Source organism: Aedes aegypti, unplaced genomic scaffold, assembly GCF_002204515.2.
Source record: "Aedes aegypti strain LVP_AGWG unplaced genomic scaffold, AaegL5.0 Primary Assembly AGWG_AaegL5_hic_scaff_223_PBJ_arrow, whole genome shotgun sequence".
Lineage (NCBI taxonomy): Eukaryota > Metazoa > Arthropoda > Insecta > Diptera > Culicidae > Aedes > Aedes aegypti.
The window spans coordinates 6,569-26,460 of NW_018735751.1; the positions used below are offsets into that span (position 1 = coordinate 6,569).

The window sequence follows — 19,892 nt, forward strand, 5'->3', positions numbered from 1 at the left end:
GTCCCTGGAATTTCTTCTAAAATACCCCTGATATTTCTGCTGAAATTTCCTGTTATTTCTCCTGAAATTGCCCCAGATTTTTTCCTCTTATCACCCTAGAATTCCACCTGAAAATACCTTGAATTTTTTCCTGGATTTGACCTGGAATTTCTCAATGAAATTGGCCCGGAATTTCTGGGGAAATTTTCGTGGAATTTATATGAAATTCACCTAGAATTCCTTCTTTAACCCTTTTGACATATTCTCTTAAGTTCGGTTGGAATCTCTCTTGAAATTTCCTCTAAGCTTTTTGTGAAATATTGTTTTAATCTTCCCTGTAATTTCCCTCGAATATTATTTATCAATTAAAGGAATTTGTTGGAAGAATTTCTGGATGGTTCGAAATATTTTCGATGTTTCCATTACCTCCTGGATGACACTCTCTGAATTCCTCCCATATGAATCCCGCCATCTTAATACTCACTTCGGTTTCTCCAGCGGATCCGGCTCGTTCCGCCCGTACCCGGCCGGATTCTTCTCCGCCTCGTCCTTCGTCAGCAGGTGAATCTCCGCCTCGACCTTCCCAGTGAGCTCCATTTCGTCGTTCTCCTTCTTGATGAAGAACGGCCACCAACCGCGGACGCGCTTCTGCTTGAAGATGTTCACCGTCGGCACGTTGTCCGTCTTGAGCATATCCAGGGTGCACAGTTTGGATGACTTGGCACCCCGCGGGAAGCGGTTCAGGTTGAGGGAGATCGCTCCCAGGAAGTCGTCCGCCGAGAAGTGATCCGCGTCCCACACCTGGAGTTCCAGGCGGGCCGGGATCTTGACCTCGGTTTCGTCCCAGCTGAAGAGGGACTCCTTCCGGGAGAGGACGATTCGTTCTTCCGCCGCCAGGTATTCGAACGGGTAGATGAAGCGCCAGTTGAAGTTGCCTTCGCCGGTGAGGGAGCGGTAGTGGATGTCCGTCGCCTGAATGTCCTGCGGACCTTTGAGCCATCTGGAAGAAGACAAGTTCATATCAAATAACTCTTGGAATTTCTTCGGGGAACTTACCCTTTCACGTAGATGTCGGACATTTTTTCGCCGGTGAAGAACGCATCGTCCTCCAGCACTACGTCGTCCGTATTCCAGATGACCACCCGCAGCTCGTAGGACTTGGGTTTGCGAGGCGATATGTCGACCGGGGGTCCCGGAAGGGGCATATCCATGGGGAACATGTCGACCCACATCTCCAGTTTACCCTGTTCAATTCCCGGCTTATCCGCGCTGTACAGCGATCGGGACTCGATGTGCTCCGGAACAATCTACGAACGGGACTTCAATATCTGAGGTAATTGACGGTCAAGTTAATCGTACAAACCTTACAACCAACTCGAGGAACTTCATCCCACCGGTGCAGGACGGCCAGGGCCAGATGCTCGTCGCGGAACTTACAACGTCGTCGGTTGATTCCACGTCTGGATCTCCTCGTTGGTGAACGTGAAGCAGTACCGACCGATCGAGACTCGATCCTGCTGGTACTGCGGTGGTTCCAGTTTGTTCTCCTTGCACAACTTGGTGAGGATCTGCGTTGGCTTCATCGGATCGCGCCACTGATTGTACCCAGTGCTACAAAGATGAGAAATGCATGAGTTCAACAAACCTCGTGAGTTCGACGAATACGTACTCTTCATAGCGTGCGGCAATCCCGCACATCGCTCGGTGTTTGCTGTAGAAGCGGTTCTCCAGGTCGATCTTTGTCTCACCGATCAGGTCGTCCGATCCCACCAGGTCCCAGTCGTAGATTTGCACCGTTAGCATCGAGTCCTGCGGGAAGGTCGCCTCGATTTCGAAACACTTGCCGAACACCGGGTTCAGCTGCTTGCTGACGTAGTTCTCCTTGTCGGAAATCCGTTTACTGCCCAGCTGGAGCACTACGTACGGATCGGCCTTGCCGTTCAAATCCATCGGATGCAGGTCGGTGGCTTTGACGATGTAGACCCGAACCAGAACGTGGATCGGATCGTTCAGAGGAAGCGTTGGGGCGAAGGCAGGCTCCATTCCCTTCTCGATCGGAAGCTTGTACACCTTGATCGCTCCCTTGAAGAAGCCCACTATTCGGTTTTCATCTTCTGTGCTGTCACCGGTCTTCTTGCCTCGATACAGCGGGAAGGATAGGAGCCATTCCTTGAAGTTGTTGTACTCGGGTAGCGTTTCCAGTTCGGTAGGATAGATGTGGCAGGTGGCAGTGTTCGAACTGGCTATCTTCTTCGGGGTTGATTTCGGACTTAGCTTGGACACCAGTTTGGACGTCTTCACGCCCAATTTTTTTGCCACCTTCGGCTGTTGGAATGTGGTTCTCCAGCGCTCGGGAGCTTGCCGATGGCTTCGAGGCTTCAATCAGTCGCTCATACGATAGGAAGTACTTAGTCCACCAGTCTTTGCTGGATTCATCGTCGTCCTCTGCATCAAAGGTGTCTTCATGTTCCAGTTTCCGCTTGGTTTTCTTGCTTTTGACTACTTTGCTTACGCAGGCAGCTCCGTACAGCGTGAGGTTGTCGCCAGAGATCGATTTCATCATGGAACTATCGTTGGGCATCGTCGTATTGTTACCTATCATGTCCTTTTGCTTTGACAGCACTATTTGACCGTTCTGATTCATACGCCTTGTGTCGTCCTTCGGAGGAGGTCGATGCATGTACTTGTGAATGGATGTTATTTGGTGGGTTCCTACGAGGGTGTATCGTCCGAATGATCGACAATCTACGGCACGAATCGTAATGGGTGGAGCGTACCGTTCCTCAAGCGGAAGTTCCAGATCAAAGAACTTGAGCATGTTGGCAAAGTTTGGATTCTTCTTAGCGTTCTGGATGATGCTGGAGTTGAGTATTTTCCCCGAACATTCGATGTCTATCCGCGGCTTATCCACCGTCATGAAGTGTACCCGCTTCAGATCCCGCAAACCCCAGAACAGAACTTCGATGCGGAACCGGGCTAAGTTCGGTCGAACCTCTCTCGGTACTGGAAGGATCGTCATCGTCGATGGTCCTGTCTTATCACCTCGGAATTCCGTCGCGATGTACTTCGGATCCGTCAGTCTTGGGATGTCGTCCGATCCTAGCTCCAGCATTTCAAAGGCCGCCAACAGTTCTCCAGCATTGTCCAGTCCCCGCGTGATCTCAAACCACTCAAGCACCGGGTTCGAGTAGTGGTTATCTTTCAGCTTGATCCTCGGCTTAGCCAACGCCCTTCCGATGAATTCAGACTTGCCAACTTTATCCTGATCATAGATATCTATCACAATCGTTGGAGGATCCTTCTTGATCTCCTCTTTCGCACCGTAGATCACAATGTCGTCGAACACCAGCTGCTCGTCCCACGTTGGGCTCAGCGTTTCCTCGATTACCTGCGTAGTTCGCGAGAACTCCGTAATATAAACAGTAGCGTACGGATCGCTCAATCCCGAGGCATCCGATCCGATCAACGACCTCGCCTGATAGACATGTGCCCGCAGCTGAAACACGTGCTTGTCCAAGTAACGCACATCCGTCGGAGCTGACACATTAGGCTTGTCCGCGTTCTTCAGCTCGTACGATAGCTCGTACCCTCGCGGCAACCCAGCGTAGAACGACTTCTTGTGTTTCAACACCCCTAGCCAGAGGTAGATGTGCAGCTTTGCTCTCACCTGCCACCCTGCTGGACCCTCCGCCTGCTTACCCGGCAACTTCAGGAAGATCGTCTGAACCTTCCCACAGTAAATTCCCGTTTCCTCCTCTATCGTGGAGTAGATCAAATCCCTGGCACTGATCCTGTGATACGCCACGCGTTTCCCATTTGCCACCATCCAGATAAACACATCCGGCAACGCGTGCTGAGGATCATCTATCAAGAACTTCAACTTACCCAAGTAGGTATGAGCCGTCTTGTAACGTTCCTTCATCGAACTCTTGGTCACCAGTGCCCGTAGATTCCGCGACATGTTCCCGATCGACTCAACTTCCCTCTGACATAGCTTCATCCGCTCCTTGTCCAATTTTGTCTTACCCGTTCCCGGTCCAACCAACGCACCCTTCGTAATCTGGACGTACTTGTTACAGCTCGTTGCCACCTCTTCCAGTACCGCCCTTAGCTTCACCTCCGCCGTCGGATCTTCATCCTCAATGAGCAGATTGGTCTCCGCCAGTCCGATCTCCATCCGCTCGGTGATCTTCGCTATCATGTTGCTGTTGTACATCCGCCGCCTCAGGTCCGGAAACGAGCACCGCACGTCCATGCACGGTTTGTTGTCCCAGTACGGCAGGAAGAAGTGGTTCTTGTCGTGCGTGATCGGCTTCGAGGCACTTGTAGTACTGCTGTACGAGGTCGTATCCACCGCTTCCAGCTCGTCGTCGTCGCTCATGTTCGTGGCGCTCTCGTTGTGCCCGTCCAGCGAGTTGCCGGCGTTGCCCATGCTCAGCTCGAAGAACACCGGCCGGTCGCACACCTTTCGGTCGATCATCGACGCCTCCAGGACGGTGCCGAACAGGAAGAAGTCGTCGTTCTTGCAGTAGGAGGATTCCGAGATGGGCAGGGTGGACTCGAGCTCGACTAAAAGTGAAAGGAATTGAGAATATCATGAACAAATTCCAGCAAGTCTTGGAATACGCTTTCCCATGATGATCTGGACGACGCTTTTTCCAGGAAGCTCTGGAAGATGCTTCTTCCAGGAAGTTCAAGAAGTCGCTTCCTCCAAGAATCTCAGGAAGACGCTTCCTCCAGGCAGCTCTGGAAGATGCTTCCTCCAGGAAGTTCTGGAAGACGCTTCCTCCAGGAAGGTCTGGAAGACGCTTCCTCCAGGAAGGTCTGGAAGACGCTTCCTCCAGGAAAGTCTGGAAGACGCTTCCTCCAGGAAGGTCTGGAAGACGCTTCCTCCAGGCAGCTCTGGAAGACGCTTCCTCCAGGCAGCTCTGGAAGACGCTTCTTCCAGGAAGTTCTGGAAGACGCTTCCTCCAGGAAGTTCTGGAAGACGCTTCCTCAAGGTAGCTCTGGAAGACGCTTCCTCCAGGAAGCTCTGGAAGACGCTTCCTCCAGGAAGCTCTGGAAGACGCTTCCTCCAGGAAGCTCTGGAAGACGCTTCCTCCAGGAAGCTCTGGAAGACGCTTCCTCCAGGAAGCTCTGGAAGACGCTTTCTCCAGGCAGCTCTGGAAGATGCTTCCTCCAGGAAGTTCTGGAAGACGCTTCCTCCAGGAAGGTCAGGAAGACGCTTCCTCCAGGAAGGTCTGGAAGACGCTTCCTCCAGGCAGCTTTGGAAGACGCTTCCTCCAGGAAGCTCTGGAAGACGCTTCCTCCAGGAAGTTCTGGAAGACGCTTCCTCCAGGAAGCTCTGGAAGACGCTTCCTCCAGGAAGCTCTGGAAGACGCTTCCTCCAGGCAGCTCTGGAAGACGCTTCCTCCAGGCAGCTCTGGAAGACGCTTCTTCCAAGAAACTCTGGAAGACGCTTCCTCCAGGAAGCTCTGGAAGACGCTTTCTCCAGGCAGCTCTGGAAGACGCTTCCTCCAGGCAGCTCTGGAAGACGCTTCCTCCAGGAAGCTCTGGAAGACGCTTCCTCCAGGAAGCTTTGGAAGACGCTTCCTCCAGGAAGCTCTGGAAGACGCTTCCTCCAGGCAGCTCTGGAAGACGCTTCCTCAAGGTAGCTCTGGAAGACGCTTCCTCCAGAAAGCTCTGGAAGACGCTTCCTTCAGGAAGTTCTGGAAGACGCTTCCTCCAGGAAGGTCAGGAAGACGCTTCCTCCAGGAAGGTCTGGAAGACGCTTCCTCCAGGCAGCTCTGGAAGACGCTTCCTCCAGGAAGGTCTGGAAGACGCTTCCTCCAGGCAGCTCTGGAAGACGCTTCCTCCAGGCAGCTCTGGAAGACGCTTCCTCCAGGCAGCTCTGGAAGACGCTTCCTCAAGGTAGCTCTGGAAGACGCTTCCTCCAGGAAGCTCTCCGGAAGCTGAGACGCTTCCTCCAGGAAGCTCTGGAAGACGCTTCCTCCAGGCAGCTCTGGAAGACGCTTCCTCCAGGCAGCTCTGGAAGACGCTTCTTCCAAGAAACTCTGGAAGACGCTTCCTCCAGGAAGCTCTGGAAGACGCTTTCTCCAGGCAGCTCTGGAAGACGCTTCCTCCAGGCAGCTCTGGAAGACGCTTCCTCCAGGAAGTTCTGGAAGACGCTTCCTCCAGGAAGTTCTGGAAGACGCTTCCTCAAGGTAGCTCTGGAAGACGCTTCCTCCAGGAAGCTCTGGAAGACGCTTCCTCCAGGAAGCTCTGGAAGACGCTTCCTCCAGGAAGCTCTGGAAGACGCTTCCTCCAGGAAGCTCTGGAAGACGCTTCCTCCAGGAAGCTCTGGAAGACGCTTTCTCCAGGCAGCTCTGGAAGATGCTTCTCCAGGAAGTTCTGGAAGACGCTTCCTCCAGGAAGGTCAGGAAGACGCTTCCTCCAGGAAGGTCTGGAAGGCGCTTCCTCAAGGTAGCTCTGGAAGACGCTTCCTCCAGGAAGCTCTGGAAGACGCTTCCTTCAGGAAGTTCTGGAAGACGCTTCCTCCAGGAAGGTCAGGAAGACGCTTCCTCCAGGAAGGTCTGGAAGACGCTTCCTCCAGGCAGCTTTGGAAGACGCTTCCTCCAGGAAGCTCTGGAAGACGCTTCCTCCAGGAAGTTCTGGAAGACGCTTCCTCCAGGAAGCCTCTGGAAGACGCTTCCTCCAGGAAACTCTGGAAGACGCTTCCTCCAGGCAGCTCTGGAAGACGCTTCCTCCAGGCAGCTCTGGAGACGCTTCTTCCAGAACTCTGGAAGACGCTTCCTCCAGGAAGCTCTGGAAGACGCTTCCTCCAGGCAGCTCTGGAAGACGCTTCCTCCAGGAAGCTCTGGAAGACGCTTCCTCCAGGAAGCTTTGAAGACGCTTCCTCCAGGAAGCTCTGGAAGACGCTTCCTCCAGGAAGCTCTGGAAGACGCTTCTCAGGTAGGAAGCTTTGGGAAGACGCTTCCTCCAGGAAGCTCTGGAAGACGCTTCCTCCAGGAAGCTCTGGAAGACGCTTCCTCCAGGCAGCTCTGGAAGACGCTTCCTCCAGGAAGCTCTGGAAGACGCTCCTCCAAGGAAGCTCTGGAAAGACGCTTCCTCCAGGAAGCTCTGGAAGACGCTTTCCTCCAGGAAGCTCTGGAAGACGCTTCCTCCAGGCAGCTCTGGAAACGCTTCCTCCAGGAAGCTCTGGAAGACGCTTCTTCCAAGAAACTCTGGAAGACGCTTCCTCCAGGAAGCTCTGGAAGACGCTTTCCTCCAGGCAGCCTCTGGAAGACGCTTCCTCAGGCAGCTCTGGAAGACGCTTCCTCCAGGAGCTCTGGAAGACCTTCCTCCAGGAAGCTTTGGAAGACGCTTCCTCCAGGAAGCTCTGGGAAGACGCTTCCTCCAGGCAGCTCTGGAAGACGCTTCCTCAAGGTAGCTCTGGAAGACGCTTCCTCCAGGAAGCTCTGGAAGACGCTCCTTCAGGAAGTTCTGGAAGACGCTTCCTCCAGGAAGGTCAGGAAGACGCTTCCTCCAGGAAGGTCTGGAAGACGCTTCCTCCAGGCAGCTTTGGAAGACGCTTCCTCAGGAAGCTCTGGAAGACGCTTCCTCCAGGAAGTTCTGGAAGACGCTTCCTCCAGGAAGCTCTGGAAGACGCTTCCTCCAGGAAGCTCTGGAAGACGCTTCTTCCAAGAAACTCTGGAAGACGCTTCCTCCAGGAAGCTCTGGAAGACGCTTTCTCCAGGCAGCTCTGGAAGACGCTTCCTCCAGGCAGCTCTGGAAGACGCTTCCTCCAGGAAGCTCTGGAAGACGCTTCCTCCAGGAAGCTTTGGAAGACGCTTCCTCCAGGAAGCTCTGGAAGACGCTTCCTCCAGGCAGCTCTGGAAGACGCTTCCTCAAGGTAGCTCTGGAAGACGCTTCCTCCAGGAAGCTCTGGAAGACGCTTCCTTCAGGAAGTTCTGGAAGACGCTTCCTCCAGGAAGGTCAGGAAGACGCTTCCTCCAGGAAGGTCTGGAAGACGCTTCCTCCAGGCAGCTTTGGAAGACGCTTCCTCCAGGAAGCTCTGGAAGACGCTTCCTCCAGGCAGCTCTGGAAGACGCTTCCTCCAGGCAGCTCTGGAAGACGCTTCTTCCAAGAAACTCTGGAAGACGCTTCCTCCAGGAAGCTCTGGAAGACGCTTTCTCCAGGCAGCTCTGGAAGACGCTTCCTCCAGGCAGCTCTGGAAGACGCTTCTTCCAAGAAACTCTGGAAGACGCTTCCTTCAGGAAGTTCTGGAAGACGCTTCCTCCAGGAAGGTCAGGAAGACGCTTCCTCCAGGAAGGTCTGGAAGACGCTTCCTCCAGGCAGCTTTGGAAGACGCTTCCTCCAGGAAGCTCTGGAAGACGCTTCCTCCAGGAAGTTCTGGAAGACGCTTCCTCCAGGAAGCTCTGGAAGACGCTTCCTCCAGGAAGCTCTGGAAGACGCTTCTTCCAAGAAACTCTGGAAGACGCTTCCTCCAGGAAGCTCTGGAAGACGCTTTCTCCAGGCAGCTCTGGAAGACGCTTCCTCCAGGCAGCTCTGGAAGACGCTTCCTCCAGGAAGCTCTGGAAGACGCTTCCTCCAGGAAGCTTTGGAAGACGCTTCCTCCAGGAGCTCTGGAAGACGCTTCTCCAGGCAGCTCTGGAAGACGCTTCCTCAAGGTAGCTCTGGAAGACGCTTCCTCCAGGAAGCTCTGGAAGACGCTTCCTTCAGGAAGTTCTGGAAGACGCTTCCTCCAGGAAGGTCAGGAAGACGCTTCCTCCAGGAAGGTCTGGAAGACGCTTCCTCCAGGCAGCTTTGGAAGACGCTTCCTCCAGGAAAGCTCTGGAAGACGCTTCCTCCAGGCAGCTCTGGAAGACGCTTCCTCCAGGCAGCTCTGGAAGACGCTTCTTCCAAGAAACTCTGGAAGACGCTTCCTCCAGGAAGCTCTGGAAGACGCTTTCTCCAGGCAGCTCTGGAAGACGCTTCCTCCAGGCAGCTCTGGAAGACGCTTCTTCCAAGAAACTCTGGAAGACGCTTCCTTCAGGAAGTTCTGGAAGACGCTTCCTCCAGGAAGGTCAGGAAGACGCTTCCTCCAGGAAGGTCTGGAAGACGCTTCCTCCAGGCAGCTTGGAAGACGCTTCCTCCAGGAAGCTCTGGAAGACGCTTCCTCCAGGAAGTTCTGGAAGACGCTTCCTCCAGGAAGCTCTGGAAGACGCTTCCTCCAGGAAGCTCTGGAAGACGCTTCTCCAGGAAGCTCTGGAAGACGCTTCCTCCAGGAAGCTCTGGAAGACGCTTCTCCAGGCAGCTCTGGAAGACGCTTCCTCCAGGCAGCTCTGGAAGACGCTTCCTCCAGGAAGCTCTGGAAGACGCTTCCTCCAGGAAGCTCTGGAAGACGCTTCCTCCAGGAAGCTCTGGAAGACGCTTCCTCCAGGCAGCTCTGGAAGACGCTTCCTCCAGGTAGCTCTGGAAGACGCTTCCTCCAGGAAGCTCTGGAAGACGCTTCCTCCAGGAAGTTCTGGAAGACGCTTCCTCCAGGAAGCTCAGGAAGACGCTTCCTCAGGTAGCTCTGGAAGACGCTTCTCCAGGAAGCTCTGGAAGACGCTTCCTCAGGAAGTTCTGGAAGACGCTTCCTCCAGGAAGCTCTGGAAGACGCTTCCTCCAGGAAGTCTGGAAGACGCTTCCTCCAGGAAGCTTGGAAGACGCTTCCTCCAGGAAGCTCTGGAAGACGCTTCCTCCAGGCAGCTCTGGAAGACGCTTCCTCAGGTAGCTCTGGAAGACGCTTCCTCCAGGAAGCTCTGGAAGACGCTTCCTCAGGAAGTTCTGGAAGACGCTTCCTCCAGGAAGCTCTGGAAGACGCTTCCTCCAGGAAGGTCTGGAAGACGCTTCCTCCAGGCAGCTTTGGAAGACGCTTCCTCCAGGAAGCTCTGGAAGACGCTTCCTCCAGGCAGCTCTGGAAGACGCTTCCTCAGGCAGCTCTGGAAGACGCTTCTTCCAGAACTCTGGAAGACGCTTCCTCCAGGAAGCTCTGGAAGACGCTTCCTCCAGGAAGCTCTGGAAGACGCTTCCTCCAGGAAGCTCTGGAAGACGCTTCTTCCAAGGAAACTCTGGAAGACGCTTCCTCCAGGAAGCTCTGGAAGACGCTTCCTCCAGGAAGTCTGGAAGACGCTTCCTCCAGGAAGTCTGGAAGACGCTTCCTCCAGGAAGCTCTGGAAGACGCTTCCTCCAGGAAGCTCTGGAAGACGCTTCCTCCAGGAAGTCTGGAAGACGCTTCCTCCAGGAAGCTCTGGAAGACGCTTCCTCCAGGAAGCTCTGGAAGACGCTTCTCCAGAAACTCTGGAAGACGCTTCCTCAGGAAGCTCTGGAAGACGCTTCTCCAGGCAGCTCTGGAAGACGCTTCCTCCAGGCAGCTCTGGAAGACGCTTCTTCCAGAAACTCTGGAAGACGCTTCCCCAGGAAGCTCTGGAAGACGCTTCCTCCAGGCAGCTCTGGAAGACGCTTCCTCCAGGAAGCTCTGGAAGACGCTTCTTCCAGAACTCTGGAAGACGCTTCCTCAGGAAGCTCTGGAAGACGCTTCCTCCAGGAAGTCTGGAAGACGCTTCCTCCAGGAAGCTCTGGAAGACGCTTCCTCCAGGCAGCTTGGAAGACGCTTCCTCCAGGAAGCTCTGGAAGACGCTTCCTCCAGGAAGTTCTGGAAGACGCTTCCTCCAGGAAGCTCTGGAAGACGCTTCCTCCAGGAAGCTCTGGAAGACGCTTCCTCCAGGAAGCTCTGGAAGACGCTTCCTCCAGGCAGCTCTGGAAGACGCTTCCTCCAGGCAGCTCTGGAAGACGCTTCTCCAGGAACTCTGGAAGACGCTTCCTCCAGGAAGCTCTGGAAGACGCTTCCTCCAGGAAGCTCTGGAAGACGCTTCCTCCAGGCAGCTCTGGAAGACGCTTCTCCAGGCACTCTGGAAGACGCTTCCTCCAGGAAGCTCTGGAAGACGCTTCCTCCAGGAAGTCTGGAAGACGCTTCCTCCAGGAAGTCTGGAAGACGCTTCCTCCAGGAAGCTCTGGAAGACGCTTCCTCCAGGAAGCTCTGGAAGACGCTTCCTCCAGGAAGTCTGGAAGACGCTTCCTCCAGGAAGCTCTGGAAGACGCTTCCTCCAGGCAGCTCTGGAAGACGCTTCTCCAGAAGCTCTGGAAGACGCTTCCTCCAGGAAGCTCTGGAAGACGCTTTCCTCCAGGAAGCTCTGGAAGACGCTTCCTCCAGGAAGCTCTGGAAGACGCTTCCTCCAGGAAGCTCTGGAAGACGCTTCCTCCAGGAAGCTCTGGAAGACGCTTCCTCCAGGAAGCTCTGGAAGACGCTTCCTCCAGGAAGCTCTGGAAGACGCTTCCTCAGGAAGCTCTGGAAGACGCTTCCTCCAGGAAGCTCTGGAAGACGCTTCCTCAGGAAGTCTGGAAGACGCTTCCTCCAGGAAGGTCTGGAAGACGCTTCCTCCAGGAAGTCTGGAAGACGCTTCCTCCAGGCAGCTTGGAAGACGCTTCCTCCAGGAAGCTCTGGAAGACGCTTCCTCCAGGCAGCTCTGGAAGACGCTTCCTCCAGGCAAGCTCTGGAAGACGCTTCTTCCAAGAAACTCTGGAAGACGCTTCCTCCAGGAAGCTCTGGAAGACGCTTCCTCCAGGAAGTCTGGAAGACGCTTCCTCCAGGCAGCTCTGGAAGACGCTTCTCCAGAAACTCTGGAAGACGCTTCCTCAGGAAGTTCTGGAAGACGCTTCCTCCAGGAAGTCTGGAAGACGCTTCCTCCAGGAAGGTCTGGAAGACGCTTCCTCCAGGAGCTCTGGAAGACGCTTCCTCCAGGAAGCTCTGGAAGACGCTTCCTCCAGGAAGCTCTGGAAGACGCTTCCTCCAGGAAGCTCTGGAAGACGCTTCCTCCAGGAAGCTCTGGAAGACGCTTCCTCCAGGAACTCTGGAAGACGCTTCCTCCAGGAAGCTCTGGAAGACGCTTCTCCAGGCAGCTCTGGAAGACGCTTCCTCCAGGCAGCTCTGGAAGACGCTTCCTCCAGGAAGCTCTGGAAGACGCTTCCTCCAGGAAGCTTTGGAAGACGCTTCCTCCAGGAAGCTCTGGAAGACGCTTCCTCCAGAGCAGCTCTGGAAGACGCTTCCTCAAGGTAGCTCTGGAAGACGCTTCCTCCAGGAAGCTCTGGAAGACGCTTCCTCAGGAAGTTCTGGAAGACGCTTCCTCCAGGAAGTCAGGAAGACGCTTCCTCCAGAAGCTCTGGAAGACGCTTCCTCCAGGAAGCTCTGGAAACGCTTCCTTCAGGAATCTGGAAACGCTTCCTCCAGGAAGTCAGGAAGACGCTTCCTCCAGGAAGGTCTGGAAGACGCTTCCTCCAGGCAGCTTTGGAAGACGCTTCCTCCAGGAAGCTCTGGAAGACGCTTCCTCCAGGCAGCTCTGGAAGACGCTTCCTCAAGGTAGCTCTGGAAGACGCTTCCTCCAGGAAGCTCTGGAAGACGCTTCCTTCAGGAAGTTCTGGAAGACGCTTCCTCCAGGAAGGTCAGGAAGACGCTTCCTCCAGGAAGGTCTGGAAGACGCTTCCTCCAGGCAGCTTTGGAAGACGCTTCCTCCAGGAAGCTCTGGAAGACGCTTCCTCCAGGCAGCTCTGGAAGACGCTTCCTCCAGGCAGCTCTGGAAGACGCTTCTTCCAAGAAACTCTGGAAGACGCTTCCTCCAGGAAGCTCTGGAAGACGCTTTCTCCAGGCAGCTCTGGAAGACGCTTCCTCCAGGCAGCTCTGGAAGACGCTTCTTCCAAGAAACTCTGGAAGACGCTTCCTTCAGGAAGTTCTGGAAGACGCTTCCTCCAGGAAGGTCAGGAAGACGCTTCCTCCAGGAAGGTCTGGAAGACGCTTCCTCCAGGCAGCTTTGGAAGACGCTTCCTCCAGGAAGCTCTGGAAGACGCTTCCTCCAGGAAGTTCTGGAAGACGCTTCCTCCAGGAAGCTCTGGAAGACGCTTCCTCCAGGAAGCTCTGGAAGACGCTTCTTCCAAGAAACTCTGGAAGACGCTTCCTCCAGGAAGCTCTGGAAGACGCTTTCTCCAGGCAGCTCTGGAAGACGCTTCCTCCAGGCAGCTCTGGAAGACGCTTCCTCCAGGAAGCTCTGGAAGACGCTTCCTCCAGGAAGCTTTGGAAGACGCTTCCTCCAGGAAGCTCTGGAAGACGCTTCCTCCAGGCAGCTCTGGAAGACGCTTCCTCAAGGTAGCTCTGGAAGACGCTTCCTCCAGGAAGCTCTGGAAGACGCTTCCTTCAGGAAGTTCTGGAAGACGCTTCCTCCAGGAAGGTCAGGAAGACGCTTCCTCCAGGAAGGTCTGGAAGACGCTTCCTCCAGGCAGCTTTGGAAGACGCTTCCTCCAGGAAGCTCTGGAAGACGCTTCCTCCAGGAAGTTCTGGAAGACGCTTCCTCCAGGAAGCTCTGGAAGACGCTTCCTCCAGGAAGCTCTGGAAGACGCTTCCTCCAGGCAGCTCTGGAAGACGCTTCCTCCAGGCAGCTCTGGAAGACGCTTCCTCAAGGTAGCTCTGGAAGACGCTTCCTCCAGGAAGTTCTGGAAGACGCTTCCTCCAGGCAGCTCTGGAAGACGCTTCCTCCAGGCAGCTCTGGAAGACGCTTCTTCCAAGAAACTCTGGAAGACGCTTCCTCCAGGAAGCTCTGGAAGACGCTTTCTCCAGGCAGCTCTGGAAGACGCTTCCTCCAGGCAGCTCTGGAAGACGCTTCCTCCAGGAAGCTCTGGAAGACGCTTCCTCCAGGAAGCTTTGGAAGACGCTTCCTCCAGGCAGCTTTGGAAGACGCTTCCTCCAGGAAGCTCTGGAAGACGCTTCCTCCAGGAAGTTCTGGAAGACGCTTCCTCCAGGAAGCTCTGGAAGACGCTTCCTCCAGGAAGCTCTGGAAGACGCTTCCTCCAGGAAGCTCTGGAAGACGCTTCCTCCAGGCAGCTCTGGAAGACGCTTCCTCAAGGTAGCTCTGGAAGACGCTTCCTCCAGGAAGCTCTGGAAGACGCTTCCTTCAGGAAATTCTGGAAGACGCTTCCTCCAGGAAGGTCAGGAAGACGCTTCCTCCAGGAAGGTCTGGAAGACGCTTCCTCCAGGCAGCTTTGGAAGACGCTTCCTCCAGGAAGTTCTGGAAGACGCTTCCTCCAGGAAGGTCTGGAAGACGCTTCCTCCAGGAAGGTCTGGAAGACGCTTCCTCCAGGAAGGTCTGGAAGACGCTTCTTTCAGGATATTCAGGACGACGCTTCCTTCATGAAGATCTAGAAGAAGCTTTCTCAAGGAAGCTCTGGAAGACGCCTCCTCCAGGAAGCTCAGTAAAAGGCTTCCTCTATGAAACTCAGGGAGACGCTTCCTCCAAGAAGCTTAGGAAGACGCTTTCTCCAGGAAGTTCTGAAAGACCTTCCTCCAGGAAACTCTGGAAGACGCTTCCTCCAGGAAGCTCTGGAAGACGCTTCTGCAGGCAGCTCTGGAAGACGCTTCCTCCAGGAAGCTCTGGAAGACGCTTCCTCCAGGCAGCTCTGGAAGACGCTTCCTCCAGGAAGGTCTGGAAGACGCTTCCTCCAGGAAGGTCTGGAAGACGCTTCCTCCAGGCAGCTCTGGAAGACGCTTCCTCCAGGCAGCTCTGGAAGACGCTTCCTCCAGGCAGCTCTGGAAGACGCTTCCTCCAGGCAGCTCTGGAAGACGCTTCCTCCAGGCAGCTCTGGAAGACGCTTCCTCCAGGCAGCTCTGGAAGACGCTTCCTCCAGGAAGCTCTGGAAGACGCTTCCTCCAGGAAGTTCTGGAAGACGCTTCCTCCAGGAAGCTCTGGAAGACCGCTTCCTCCAGGAAGCTCTGGAAGACGCTTCCTGCAGGCAGCTCTGGAAGACGCTTCCTCCAGGAAGCTCTGGAAGACGCTTCCTCCAAGAAACCTGGAACCCTCCCTCAGACGCTCCTCCAAGAAACTCTGGAAAAGCTTCCTAGGAAGCTCTGGAAGACCGCTTCCTCCAAGAAACTCTGGGAAAGACGCTTCCTCAGGAAGCTCTGGAAGACGCTTCCTGCAGGAAGCTCTGGAAGACGCTTCCTGCAGGCAGCTCTGGAAGACGCTTCCTCCAGGAAGCTCTGGAAGACGCTTCCTCCAGGCAGCTCTGGAAGACGCTTCCTCCAGGAAGGTCTGGAAGACGCTTCCTCCAGGAAGGTCTGGAAGACGCTTCCTCCAGGAAGGTCTGGAAGACGCTTCCTCCAGGCAGCTCTGGAAGACGCTTCCTCCAGGCAGCTCTGGAAGACGCTTCCTCCAGGCAGCTCTGGAAGACGCTTCCTCCAGGCAGCTCTGGAAGACGCTTCCTCAAGGTAGCTCTGGAAGACGCTTCCTCCAGGAAGCTCTGGAAGACGCTTCCTCCAGGAAGTTCTGGAAGACGCTTCCTCCAGGAAGCTCTGGAAGACGCTTCCTCCAGGAAGGTCTGGAAGACGCTTCCTCCAGGAAGCTCTGGAAGACGCTTCCTCCAGGCAGCTCTGGAAGACGCTTCCTCCAGGCAGCTCTGGAAGACGCTTCCTCCAGGCAGCTCTGGAAGACGCTTCCTCCAGGCAGCTCTGGAAGACGCTTCCTCCAGGCAGCTCTGGAAGACGCTTCCTCCAGGCAGCTCTGGAAGACGCTTCCTCCAGGAAGCTCTGGAAGACGCTTCCTCCAGGAAGTTCTGGAAGACGCTTCCTCCAGGAAGTTCTGGAAGACGCTTCCTCCAGGAAGGTCTGGAAGACGCTTCCTCCAGGAAGGTCTGAAAGACGCTTCCTCCAGAAAGTCTGGAAGACGCTTCCTCCAGGAAGGTCTGGAAGACGCTTCCTCCAGGAAGGTCTGGAAGACGCTTCTTTCAGGATATTCAGGACGACGCTTCCTTCATGAAGATCTAGAAGAAGCTTTCTCAAGGAAGCTCTGGAAGACGCCTCCTCCAGGAAGCTCAGTAAAAGGCTTCCTCTATGAAACTCAGGGAGACGCTTCCTCCAAGAAGCTTAGGAAGACGCTTTCTCCAGGAAGTTCTGAAACACCTTCCTCCAGGAAACTCTGGAAGACGCTTCCTCCAGAAAGTTCTGGAAGACGCTTCCTCAAGGTAGCTCTGGAAAACGCTTCCTCCAGGAAGCTCTGGAAGACGCTTCCTCCAGAAAGCTCTGGAAGACGCTTCCTCCAGGAAGCTCTGGTAGACGCTTTTTCCAGGAAGCTCTTGTAGATGCTTCCTCCAAGAAGCTCTTGTAGACGCTTCCTTCAGGAAGGTCTTGAAGACGCTTCCTCCAGGCAGCTCTGGAAGACGCTTCCTCCAGGCAGCTCTGGAAGACGCTTCCTCAAGTAGCTCTGGAAGACGCTTCCTCCAGGAAGCTCTGGAAGACGCTTCCTTCAGGAAGTTCTGGAAGACGCTTCCTCCAGGAAGCTCTGGAAGACGCTTCCTCCAGGAAGGTCTGGAAGACGCTTCCTCCAGGCAGCTCTGGAAGACGCTTCCTCCAGGCAGCTCTGGAAGACGCTTCCTCCAGGAAGCTCTGGAAGACGCTTCCTCCAGGAAGTTCTGGAAGACGCTTCCTCCAGGAAGCTCTGGAAGACGCTTCCTCCAGGAAGCTCTGGAAGACGCTTCCTGCAGGCAGCTCTGGAAGACGCTTCCTCCAGGCAGCTCTGGAAGACGCTTCCTCCAGGCAGCTCTGGAAGACGCTTCCTCCAGGAAGCTCTGGAAGACGCTTCCTCCAAGAAACTCTGGAAGACGCTTCCTCCAGGAAGCTCTGGAAGACGCTTCCTCCAGGAAGCTCTGGAAGACGCTTCCTGCAGGCAGCTCTGGAAGACGCTTCCTGCAGGCAGCTCTGGAAGACGCTTCCTCCAGGAGCTCTGGAAGACGCTTCCTCCAGGCAGCTCTGGAAGACGCTTCCTCCAGGAAGGTCTGGAAGACGCTTCCTCCAGGAAGGTCTGGAAGACGCTTCCTCCAGGCAGCTCTGGAAGACGCTTCCTCCAGGCAGCTCTGGAAGACGCTTCCTCCAGGCAGCTCTGGAAGACGCTTCCTCCAGGCAGCTCTGGAAGACGCTTCCTCAAGGTAGCTCTGGAAGACGCTTCCTCCAGGAAGCTCTGAAAGACGCTTCCTTCAGGAAGTTCTGGAAGACGCTTCCTCCAGGAAGCTCTGGAAGACGCTTCCTCCAGGAAGCTCTGGAAGACGCTTCCTCCAGGCAGCTCTGGAAGACGCTTCCTCCAGGCAGCTCTGGAAGACGCTTCCTCAAGGTAGCTCTGGAAGACGCTTCCTCCAGGAAGTTCTGGAAGACGCTTCCTCCAGAAAGGTCTGGAAGACGCTTCCTCCAGGCAGCTCTGGAAGACGCTTCCTCCAGGCAGCTCTGGAAGACGCTTCCTCCAGGCAGCTCTGGAAGACGCTTCCTCCAGGCAGCTCTGGAAGACGCTTCCTCAAGGTAGCTCTGGAAGACGCTTCCTCCAGGAAGCTCTGGAAGACGCTTCCTTCAGGAAGTTCTGGAAGACGCTTCCTCCAGGAAGCTCTGGAAGACGCTTCCTCCAGGAAGGTCTGGAAGACGCTTCCTCCAGGCAGCTCTGGAAGACGCTTCCTCCAGGCAGCTCTGGAAGACGCTTCCTCAAGGTAGCTCTGGAAGACGCTTCCTCCAGGAAGTTCTGGAAGACGCTTCCTCCAGGAAGGTCTGGAAGACGCTTCCTCCAGGAAGCTCTGGAAGACGCTTCCTCCAGGAAGCTCTACAAGACGCTTCCTCCAGGAAGCTCTACAAGACGCTTGCTTCAGGAAGCTCTGGCAGACGCTTGATCTAGGGAGCTCTGGAAAATGCAGCCTCCAGGAAGCTCAGGAATAAACAGGAAGATGCCAGAAAGCTGAGGAAGGCACTTAATCCAGGAAGCCCCGTATTAGTCTCTCCAGAAAGCCCCGTAGGAGACTTTCTCCAGGAAGCCCCGTAGGAGATTTCCTCCAGGAAGCTCCGTAGGAGTCTTCCTCCAGGAAGCCCCGTAGGAGTCTTCCTCCAGGAAGCCCCGTAGGAGACTTCCTCCAGGAAGCCCCGTATTGCTGAAAATCCATGGAAAAACTGATCTTCCTAATCTACAGCGTTCAACCCTCCAAACTCACCATTCTTATCCGTAAACAGCTCCACATTGTCGGTGATCTCGGTCCGGATGGCGATCAGCAACCGCGCCCGGTAGCTCACCCCCTCGCCCAGCCCGGTGTTCAGATTCGAGTGCTGATCCAGCAGGTTGTAGTCCCTCGTCGAACCGTACAAATGCACAAACGAAGGCCCATACGTCGGCAGGAAGCCCTTCTCCCCGTCGTTGGAGATCTGCTTCAGATCGATGTAGTGCGTACCGATGATCGACGGCTTCATGGGGTCCGCATCCCGTAGCTGTACCTTGATCCGTTGGCAAAGGGGCGGGAACATCTCCGTGAACACCAGCTGCTCGTTCCACACCGGACTGTAGGAGGCCTTCTTGACGGTGGACTTGCCCTATGAGTAGATTGAGGTTAGAAGATTTAGGGTTCTGTGCATAGGCAGATCTAACTCACGGTCAATCCAGCGAAGGACACCTGGACGTATGGGTTGACCAAGTCCTTAGCCTCTCCGGTGAATGCCCGCTTGACGTTCGCCATCAGCGAGGAGTTCATCCGCGGAAGGCCATCGGCTCGGTAGATCTTCACGATGAACTTGGCCGTTGCCGTTCGATGGGAACTCCGTCCGGAAGCAGGAGATTTCTACGGATGAGAAGAATAAGGTCGTTGAACTCTGGTTAATGGTTAATAGACAAACTCACGCCTCGATGTCGTCCGGGTCCTTCTCGGACTTGGGAGGAACTTTGACCGTGTCGCCCTTGCCGATGATGCCGACGTCACATTTGAGGTACCCCTTCGGACCGGAAACGAAGTCCTCGGGATCGGTCAGCAGCGCCCACTTGTGTAGAACTGGTGGTCTGATTAACGAGGCCGCAAATGCAACGAGAATCACGGAATTAGTCAAATCATTCATCGTATCACCACGGGCAACTCATAAAATTAAGCCATGCAAGCAATAAGCGGAAATAACATCAATGTTGGACAAAACGACCAGCGGAGAACAAAAGTGCTAATGAGGGTAATTACAGTTTAAACTTCTTCCGGCTATTATGGGGGTTGCAAAGCATAAACATCATCCAAGAGTGCCATGCAGCGTGCAAGCTTAAGCGGTGCGGTGGTTGATTGTGTAACCGTTGACAACGGCAAAAGCAAGCTCTGGTCTGCGAATGACATCAGGGTCACTATGACAGGCGGATATATAAATGAATGTCGTTAGTTTTATCTCTCATTTTACTTGCACACAGCCCGTGGAAGTCCATCAGCACAGCGTGCTGAGGATATAGTTGTTGTACTTGTGTATTCGAAAACGGACGGAAGCCGCCTGCTCCTCCAACCAGGAAGCAATAAAAAGCGATACGCCCTTCAACGCTTCCTGTCTCCTCAACCACCTCTGAACTAGGGGCACCAGCAGACAAAACAATTATTGTCGTCCGTTTCATCCATCCATGGCATGCTCTTCTGCAGTGCTGGCGGTCAACCATCTCTGAAACGTATCCAATGGAGCGTGTGCCGGACACAAACGCAACAAGTTCAAAAGCAAGTCGAAGAGAGCACAGCAGTAGGCAGTGCTTTACAAGTTCACAGCTACTCTTGCGTTTCCTATCCTTCATCCACCCAGTAGCAGCGCCTTACAGTGGGCAACGTGCGTAGCAGAGGAAAATGGATGGAAAAACTTACGGGGAACAGATGGCGTTGTGCTGTAGCTCCCATTTGGTCTTCTCCCTTTCAGCACAGGAATGGGAACAAACAGTGGAACTTGTAAAATTAAAGTTATTAAACTTCCGATTGCTGTGGTTTTGGGGATAATTGGTTGTAGGGTTCCTAGTACCGACCTTTTTTGACGAGTACCGGTTCTA

At 54.9% G+C, this 19,892-nt stretch overlaps 1 protein-coding gene across 1 annotated transcript; it reads right to left on the reverse strand.

Annotated features, from left to right (window-relative positions):
* Positions 1–438: 438 nt before the first annotated feature.
* On the reverse strand, positions 439–18,949 carry LOC5565414 (otoferlin). The gene is given in 10 exon segments (XM_021856740.1): positions 439–979; positions 1,036–1,286; positions 1,343–1,414; positions 1,416–1,590; positions 1,649–2,296; positions 2,298–4,548; positions 18,061–18,433; positions 18,493–18,635; positions 18,638–18,678; positions 18,738–18,949. Coding segments are annotated over 10 exon segments (4,686 nt in total). The 3' UTR covers positions 439–459.
* Positions 18,950–19,892: the final 943 nt, after the last annotated feature.